The sequence below is a fragment of the Electrona antarctica genome (genome assembly GCF_951216825.1).
Source record: "Electrona antarctica genome assembly, chromosome: 1".
NCBI classification, from domain to species: Eukaryota; Metazoa; Chordata; class Actinopteri; order Myctophiformes; family Myctophidae; genus Electrona; species Electrona antarctica.
The window spans coordinates 18,764,927-18,774,995 of NC_136806.1; the positions used below are offsets into that span (position 1 = coordinate 18,764,927).

Consider the following 10,069-nt stretch of genomic DNA (forward strand, 5'->3'; position numbering starts at 1 on the left):
GTAACGTGTCCCCTCCATGTGTCCACGCCCAGGCTGTGTGTGGGAACCAGACCAAACATCGCACCGACTCCGACAGGAACGGCGCGCCGGTCTCCCTCAAGCGCTCCGGCTCAAGTAAGTATTATTTGAAAGTATTATTTTGAACCCATGGAGACCTGAGACCAGATTCTACAAATGTCTTCTAAATCATGACAGTATTCTGAAAAAGCTATGTTTCTATATCAGTAGTTCTCAAACGTTTTCATGTCAAGGAGCCCAAATATTATATATAATTGGCCACCGAAGCCCATCTGAAAATATGTTGTTCCAGGGACCTCCCAGAAGCATATATTTGCGTTAAAAATGTTTGCTGTGAAAGAATATATATTCAAAGATTTGCACACATTTTCACGATTTTTCCAAAAAATAGCAGATGAGCTTGTAGATTCTGGTGTTGGGCAGGACACCTGCTGGCAATCAGCTCTGAATGATCAACAACATCCATTCCATGATTTCTATTTTGAAATGAGTGGTAGAGCTTTGATCTCTCAACATGGGACATCCAGCTTTGAATGCCAGCTGGGACATGAAGCTGGGACATGAAGCTTAGAGGTTGCAGCTCTAAGAGTTGAAAGCCATTTTAGAAGTTTCACAAGTGAAGTAACCCTAACCCATCGCGCACGCACGCACGCACGCACACACACACAAGCTTGTAGACCTGCAAATCAAGACAATGTGTGCAAATCTTTGGATATGTATTATTTTAAAGCTAACATTTTAACACAAATCTTCTTGGTGGGGGGGGGGGTCACTAGAACAAGAGATGGGGGTCAGAGGCCAAATACATAAACTTTTGGGGGTCCTTGACATGCTATGCAGCTCACATTGTGTCCCCTGATGATCTTGTAGATCAGATATGTTTGCTTGGCTATATTTTTAAGTTTGAACCTTCTTGATGTGTTTTGTCCTATAATATCATGTCCAAAAGAAGGTTGAATATTGAACCCAATAAAAGCATGAACAAGAGCTTGTGATCAAATAACTGCAGTACACCCCATTTAACCTGTTTAGGACTGAGACCAGCTTCTACAAAATGTCTTCAGACAACTATTTCATGTCAAAGACCCATCTCAAAATATGTTGTTCCAGGGACCCACCCAGAAGCAAGGATTTGAGTTAAAAATGTTCGCTCTGAAAAAATGTACCGTAAATTAAAAGATTTGCGCCACATTTTCAAGATTTTTCAAATAGCTAAAGTATAACATAATGCTTTTAAACTCCAAAATGGGTTCCCGTCCTGAATGGGTAAACAAAGGCTCTTTTTTTTCCTTTCCTGAAAAAGTAGTGACGTTTTGGACATACAATGTTTCTGCCCCGTCAGTGTGAAGTATTGACCGAAGCTGCTCCCTGTCTTTCTCATTTTCCCCCTAGATTTATTGAATCTTTATAATCCCCATTACCTACGCTATAGGCTATAATCCCCTTTACCTACGCTTGGTGTCTGGTACCGCCTTGTATCCGCTGCGTGGCTCACAGTCCTGCTATATGAGCTCCCATCGTCTGTAGCTCCATGCTGAGTATCCCTCCATCCTTTTTCCGGGCTTTCCTTTCACAATCTTGTCTACTTCTTGTCTACTTCTTTTTTTTTTTTTTTTTTTTGAAACCCAAAAATAAACCCCTCCTCCGGTTAAATCTCTTTTTGAGGGGTGCTTGTCGCTCCTATGCTTTGTGTGTCTGTCGTCCGTATGAGCACGGAATGTGCTCAGCAGATTGGCTGAGCACGGAATGTGATGTATGATGATAATAGCGCCGCTCACTTCATACAAGTGTGATTTTTCATAATTATGATGATTAAACTTTCTGCCGCAAGGTGCAAGCCGCCTAGAAGAGTGTGGGTCCGTCCGTGTTTATGTCCTCCAAGTTGTTGTGTTTCTGTGCAAACCACTACACCCATCGGTGCCACATTTCTTGTGCACCTCAATCCCTGAATGTATTTTCCACCCTATTGGATGTCAAGAAATCCAATTCACTGATTGATAGTTTTACTTAGAGGGCCATTTCACCGCTGGAAGGAACTGCAGTAGCTCAATGTTAATCGTATTTGTAGTAGATAACAGTTGCACAATTTGTACTTTGCGCCATATGGCCAGAAAAAGAATGAAGTCTGTGTGTTTGACTAGGGTTTGACTGGATTGCTGAATTCCTACAATGACCATAATGCTTTGATGCCCTCCTTGTGGAGAGGGGAGAGGCTGCATGGAGGTGTGACTTGTAGTCCAGGAAGGAAGAGAGACCACATTTTCATGACAAAGTTTGGTCATGACTCATGAACATGGCGTCATGACTAAAATATCTAAAAACCCATATTACACACATACAAACCCCCAGGAAAGTGTTTCTTGTGTCCTAAACATCATTGAACTAAGATCTGGTTGCAAAAAGGGTGAAGTGGCCCTTTAACCCATTCAGGACAGGAACCCCTTATGTTATACTTTAACTATTGAAAAATAGCAGATCTACAAGCTCATAGCACGTCACTGAGTGCAGCGCTACGCACTTGTAGATCTGCTATTTTGTTTTTTAAATTGTGAAAATCTGGCACAATTATTTGAATATATATTATTTCATAGCGAAATCAAATCTTTGCTTCTGGGGGGGGGTCCCTGGAAAAAAAATTCAGATGGGGGTCGGCAGCCAATTACATATATTTTTAGGGGTCCTTGACATGAAAATGTTTGAGAACGACTGACATACAAACATGGGTTTTTCAGAAAACTGTCAGGATTTAGAAGGCCTTCGTAGAATGGTAAATCCTCCCATACAAGGCGATGGGACTGCTCCGGGGCCGTGGGTGTTAGCAGGCGATGGGACTGCTCCGGGGACGTGGGTGTTAGCGGTGTGTTTCTCAGGGCTGTCTGTGGACGTTCTGACACATCAAAGGCCTCCCCTGCTCCGCGGAGCCCCCTGAGAGCCTCGGGATGTAACGTGAGATTTATTGGACAGTCGCATTAGATCCACCAGCTCCCCTCCTGACCTCCGTCCTCTTACGCCTTTATTATCTCCTCTCCTCTCTCGTCTCTTTTGTCCTCCTGCTGGAATATGAAAGTCATCGTATGTTCATATTATAGGTTCAAGTTCGTAGGCCGTCGCTCTCTCTCTCTCTCTCTCTCTCTCTCTCTCTCTCTCTCTCTCTCGGAGAAAGACAGAGAAACAGACGGAGACGTGAGATGCTGATGTCTCCTTCCCATGACCCCTAAACGTTTGGCACCCCTCACCTCTAACCCCCCACCACCTCCTTCTTCTGACCCCCCCCCCCCCCCCCCCCCCCCCCCCTACCCCCCCAGATGCCAACCAGTATGGGAAGTATGGGAAAACAAGAGCGGAGGAGGATGCCAAGCGCTACCTACAAGAGAAAGAGGAGCTGGAGAGAGGGAAGGAGGTCATCCGCACCGCCCTGGTCGTCGTCAGACAGGAGAGGAGAGAGGCAAAGGAAGAGTTGAAAACAGCCACAGGTAAGGCCCCCTTTACACGAGAACGGTGTTCATAGAAAACGGCAAAAATAAAGTATCGTTTGCTGGGGTCTCGCCCCTTTAGACGAGAACAGCCTTTTCAGGTGGTGAAAACGCCTTCCAGAGTGGAAATCTTTGAAAACGCTGTATCCTCCCGTCTCCATGTAAACGGGCAAAATGATGAATCCGCAAAACTTGTGAGATCATGGCTCACGTGGGTTCACACAACGCATATGTTTATTACATTGATACAGAGCCGTAGGTGATATATGGATTTCCTAAAATGAGCAAGTACTCCCTCTACCAGCTCAGTGGACTTGTGGTTCGAGTGTCCGCCCTGAGACTGGGAGGTCGGGGTTCAATCCCTGGCCGGGTCATACCAAAGACCCAGTGCCCCCCTGCTTGACACTCAGCATCAAGGGTTGGATTGGGGGTAAGTCACTGCGACATACTAGCGTCATGTCCAGGGGGTGTACATCAAGCTGCCTCACGCTACAGAAACAGGAGATAGGCTCCTGCCCTATGGGCCTCATGGCTCGGCAAGGCTACTTACTACTACTTACTCCCTCGACCCGCTCATCCTACAAATACAAATGTAGCGACTAGCGATGGTGAATTTTAAGTAACCATGATGTAAACATGATCTTGTACATGTGTGACTGATCTATCTGTCAGTCCGTCACCGCCACCTAGTGACGTGGCATGCACACTACACTACAGTGTGTTCATCAATGTTGCCTTTCCATGTAAAAGGTGAATAAAATGGCCTAAGAGAGGGAAAAACAAAATCATGGAGATCGTTAAATCTACACACACAACTAAAGGGACACATTGTTATGGGTCCCTTTAGTTTTTGTTTCCTACATTTGTTAAATTGTTTGTATTACAAAACATTTCCGAAAAAAGCTAAACTTTTCATGAATTAATAACAAAATCCAAAGATATTTTCAGTAATGATATGATGAATGAAAGAAAAATCAAAGAAATTCCATAAATTAGAACAAAAATGTCGAAAATAGCCGATCTACAAGCTCACAACGTGGCTCGAAGCGACATGTTGTGTGCTTGTAGATCTGCTATTGTCACTAGTTTGGGTCCCGGGCGGATATCTACGAAGGTTTATTACTGCCATCTCGGTGGAAAAAAAACACCAGTTGGGGCGGGGCTATTTTCTGACATTATTCTCAGAAATTTCTGATTTTATAATCTCACAGATTTGCGAGATTAATCTCAGAGATTTATGAGACAAATCTCAGAAATTAATGTGGCAAATTTCTAACTTTAAAAACCCACAGATTTGCCACATTAAATCATCTCCGATCCCTCCGTTTAGGCTGTCCCCGAGCCCTGTTTTTTAGGATTCGAGCTTTGGCGGGGATTTTCGAGCGGATGTCCGAACCATCGTTTTGAATTAATTTAATACAAAAATAAACCTTTGAGCACCGATAGAACGTGCTTTTAACCAAGCTGCAATTAATAGATCCTATGTGGTCTATCTGCACGAAAGAGCCCTGTAGTTGCATGCTGCGGCTGCACTGTGCACGCACTCATCAGAGAAAGTGCATGTCGGAGAGATTACATCAATTTGGTGTTGTTGGACTCTGGATTATTGTATTGCAGAACCTTGTCGGGCTTTAGCAGGACCGGGCTGGACATTCTTATATATTCTGGCTGTAAAAGAAAAGAAAAAAGTTGGAGACCATTCATTGAGGTTCGAGTGCCAACGAATGTTTGGGGACAGCCTTATCCCTCGATTTCGACACAGTCGAGAAATGGACAGAGAACTGAATTTAGATTTTTGCTGTGCTCATGTGTCTGTCTGTTTTCCCTGTCGGAGCAGAGAAGCAGAAGCCCTCCCTGTGTGAGCGAGTGGCCAAGCTGGAGGTGGCCTGTCGGGACAAGGAGGCCGAGAGGGTAGACCTGGAGCTGAGGCTCACGCAAGTTATCGAGAACCTGAAGAAAAGCCAGGCAGGAGGGTCCATGGGAGCCCCGGCAGAGGACAAACCCCAGGCCAAGGTAGATGACACACACACACACACACACACACACATACATACATACACACACACACACACACACACACACACACACACACACACACACACACACACACACACACACACACACACACACACACACACACACACACACACACACACACACACACACACACACACAAAGCAACTAATTCACATACCTCTGCTCTCGGGCAGAAACCAACGAACTCCAAAATGTTAATTTCCTGAATTTTTCAGGAAATGAAGAAAACCTTATAGTGTTTAGAACAGAGCAATACGAGGGGGAGGGAGGGCAGAGGGGTGAAAAAAATCCTGGGAATTGCACTTGTGTCCTACTGTATGTATACATAGAAATGCTGTCTATACTGTACTGCTTTTTCCAAATAAAATAAATATTATTAAAAAAAAAGAACAGAGCTGCCTCATAAAGAACTGCCTCATAAAAGGAAGAAAGGAAAGGAAGAAAACTGAAAAACGGACTTAGGTGGTTTCTTTATACTGATATACTGTTTAAACTGCCCCTTTATTTCTGTCCATTAGCCTCGTAGCAGAAAGAGCCAGCTGAACATCTACAGCGAGTCTCTACCAGTGAACTGTGCCTCTGAGATGCGCAGGAGACCGCCGTCCATCTACGCCTCCTCCGCAGGAACGGTGATGCAGAAAGCAAAAGTAAGATGAGCTCAGATCAAACTCTATTCATCCCTGGAGCAAAGGTTATTATAGTTAACGAAACTACAGAAATGATAATAATTATCGTTAACTAAACTAAATAAAAACTATAATAAAAAAAACGATAACTAACTGAAACTGTATTGTGTGTTTACCAAACTAACTGAAATTGTGGGTTGTTTTTTTCCTTTTAGTTTTGCTCTTTACCAACAGTAACTTAATATAATAAAGATTTTTTTTTAAATTATATGGTAATTGTTGAGTTGAGACAAATAACCCAAAGTGTGAAATAACTGAAACTAATACAAACTAAACTAAAACTAAGCATTGTCAAAAAATAAAGAAAAAAATAAACTAGCAAACCCACTCGCAAACTAGGAGAAAGAAAAAGTCAAAACTAACTAAAATCCCAAACTATTATAAACTTGCCTCGGGGGTACAGGTGTCACAGAATGCTTGTCTTTCTGTCTGTCTTTGGGGATCGAGAATCGGAATTGGATGGAATTGATTCCCGAAGTTGTTGAGAATCTGGAATTCAATGAGGTTTTGTCTGATCAATTCTAGCGGGACACAGCGTCATGTTTCAAGAGACGAGAGTCATGTCGTTGAAATCAAATCATCAGTTGGACATACTCTACCTAGACATACTCTACCTAGACATACTCTACCTAGGCATACTCTACCTAGACATACTCTACCTAGACATACTCTACCTAGACATACTCTACCTAGACATACTCTACCTAGGCATACTCTACCTAGACATACTCTACCTAGGCATACTCTACCTAGACATACTCTACCTAGGCATACTCTACCTAGGCTGAGCTCACACCTTTCATGCAATTCTCTGTGCTCGTTGGGTGTTGTGTCATGGCCGCCCAGCGGCCCAATGCATTTCCAATGGAGGTCACATGGTTTGACCCAACATTGTGTTGTGTGAGGGGGAGGGGCGCAGTCGTGCGCCCCTCCCCCTCACACGTAGACGTAGGCATACTCTACCTAGACATACTCTACCTAGACATACTCTACCTAGACATACTCTACCTAGACATACTCTACCTAGGCATACTCTACCTAGACATACTCTACCTAGGCATACTCTACCTAGACATACTCTACCTAGGCATACTCTACCTAGACATACTCTACCTAGACATACTCTACCTAGGCATACTCTACCTACTCTACCTAGGCATTGTCTGCGGAAATTAAATGAAAGTGACAGTTTCAACCAAGAACTACAATATTAGAAAAGTGGGATCAATAAGGAATCGGATCGATAAGCGGCATTGATAAGGAAATGAATCCCTATATGGTTACATATAGGAGATATATGGAGATAGACAGTATGTCTGTCTATCTCTGTCAGTATGAATGGGTTTCTAGGGCATGCTCCATACTAGCCTGGCTAATAAGCCAGACCGAATCAGCCGTTGGCAAAAACAAATTGCCTGCCGGCGGACGACTGTGTGATTTGAGTCTGGCTTATTAGCCAGGCTAGCTCCACACTAGTTGGTTAATAGCATCACAGCAGCATGTGTGATCGTCTAATTGACTTTCACAGTGGAAACCTCACTTATCGCTGTGTGCTAACTGCTGTGTGTGTGTGTGCGTGTGTGTGTGCGTGTGTGCGTGCGTGCGTGCGTGCGTGCGTGCGTGCGTGCGTGCGTGCGTGCGTGCGCAAACACGCACAATGCACATGTCTAACATAATTAAAAAGCTGAACATAGTCCCACAGATGTGATGTAATCTCCTTTTGTTCCTGTTGAATGCTCAGCTAACCCAAGCGTTCCAAGAAGTTGACAGGCTAAGAAGTGGAGGCATGTTATGATACGGTTATTAAACCGCTGCCCTTGTTCTCTGTTTTGTTTTGTTTCGTTTTCGATAGGAATGGGAGTCAAAGAAAGGGACCTAAGAGAAAGACCGGAGACTGCGAAATGGAGCTGAGGGAAGGGATGCATGGTACAGCAGGTTCTGGCATAAACTGTTGCAACACACATGCAGAAAATAACATGGATAGAAATGTGAAAAAATTGAAATGTGAGGACACAATTTTCTCCTCATTTTGTGAGGTACAGTCAGTGAGGTGGAGAAAGTGGCGTACTAAATTCACTCCGCCACAAGGGGGAGTAAACCTCCACTGAATGTTTTATTATGTCTCTGCTGACACAAGCCCAGACTCTGAGGATGTTTGTTTATACCACTAGTCTGGACTGTCTTATTTGTCGTTATTTCAGTTGTCACGAGTGACATAACTGTAGGTTCAAGGAGGAGGGACATAAATAATGAGAAATGATTGGGTTTAAGTGGGGGAAACGCTTAAGGGAAGTGTGTTGAAAAGCATGTGCGTGCATAGATTGTGTGATTGTGGAAAGGCACAGATGATGTCTGGCGCCGATGGTGTGGCCAAATTTTGCCTGGAATTGGACTTACTGTACCCTCCGCAGGGCTAGTGACAAAAGTAAAATGAAGCTTATAAAGAAAACGACTTCTGGTCTACCCATGTGACAATGCGAGCTTAAATGGGCTGGCAGTGCTCTCCAAAGGGCATCGTCTTAACCAGAAACTTTACTTTAATGACATTGCTTGCTTGTTGTAAGGAATGCTCAGCCCTTGACATTTGGAGACGCTAAAGATGTCGCACCATGGCATTATTTGTCTTCTTGTGCGCCAATATGCAGTCAAGAGAAGCTTAGTAGGCCTACAGTAGGTTCATTCATTCATTCATTCATTCATTCATTCAATCATGCCAACTTTGCTCAATAACTAGACTGTATGGGAACTGGGAAGTCTATGGACATACTGTATACGACACAATATACACAAAGTACAGGTTTTCTTTTTTCATTTGAAAAGGTTGACTGTGGAGGTGGGTTATTAATAGTAATGAATATTGATTTATAATGGGTATGATAATTATGTATGTAGGCCTGCGTTTGGGCCTATTTTTGCCAATGTAAATCTGACATAGAGTAGGCCTATAGTATGTTCAGATCATATAAATACCAAGTTGTCCATTTTCCATGGACATATTAAAATCATTACATTTGAATGACGCCATGTCTCTAATATATATATGTATTGTATTGGTGAAGTCTATATTTTGACTAGTGTGAGGGAGAGGAGAGTTTCGCCATGTGCAAATGAAGTGCTAGAATTTGTGTGAGCTTCAGTTCATGGCCAGTCAGCGACTGGTGCGCAGACTAGGGCATTAAGCAACTAGTCGACTAGTTTACTAGTCGACTAGTTTACTAGTCGACTAGTAAATCCACTAGTCGACCTTGTTGGTACTAGTTGACTAGTTGATAAGAAAAAAAAAAGAAAGTTTATTTTTATTTTTTATTTTTCCCCCCCCGATTTTGTAGGCCTCAAGATCAGGTAGATTATAGTTATAGTCACCAATGTACACAGTTTTTAAATGTACAAATATTTATTTTTTACATAATAGGTAGTTAAACAACTAGTCAACTAGTCGACTAGTAAACTAGGCAACTAGTCAACTAGTAAAAATGACTAGAAGTGAATGCCCTAGCGCAGACTGTAGCACCCAGTCACCTAGTCACCTATTATGCACCGTGAGTGTGCAAAGGGGTGGTAGGATTCTGTCGTGGAGTGTGGACATGGGGTAGCCACTACCTGTCTACAGGGCTGGACTGGCCACCGGGCATACCGGGCATTTTCCCGGTGGGCCGCGACCGTAGGGGGCCGCCATGATAAAAAAAGGACAGGCAGGCAGGCCAATAGGCGGCAGGCCACCAGGAAAGGTCCGGGCGTGCTGCCATTCTGGGGTAGTGCCCCCCCTGACCCCCCCCGGCGGTGCAGTGCAGGGGGGGGGCCACATAATATTATGTTGCCTATCTGCGCGCTGGTTGTGGTGGGCCGGTCTGGGCC

At 43.8% G+C, this 10,069-nt stretch overlaps 1 protein-coding gene across 4 annotated transcripts in view; it reads left to right on the forward strand.

Annotated features, from left to right (window-relative positions):
- Positions 1-9,690, forward strand: part of afap1l1a (actin filament associated protein 1-like 1a) — a 62,056-nt gene extending 52,366 nt beyond the window's left edge. For all 4 annotated transcript variants that reach the window (XM_079509194.1, XM_079509195.1, XM_079509192.1 and 1 more), the window contains 5 exons: positions 33-114; positions 3,324-3,491; positions 5,329-5,504; positions 6,047-6,175; positions 8,067-9,690. In XM_079509194.1, the coding sequence (XP_079365320.1) occupies positions 33-114; positions 3,324-3,491; positions 5,329-5,504; positions 6,047-6,175; positions 8,067-8,093 (582 nt within the window). In that variant the 3' untranslated portion in view covers positions 8,094-9,690. The remainder of the gene's footprint in view (positions 1-32; positions 115-3,323; positions 3,492-5,328; positions 5,505-6,046; positions 6,176-8,066) is intronic.
- Positions 9,691-10,069: the final 379 nt, after the last annotated feature.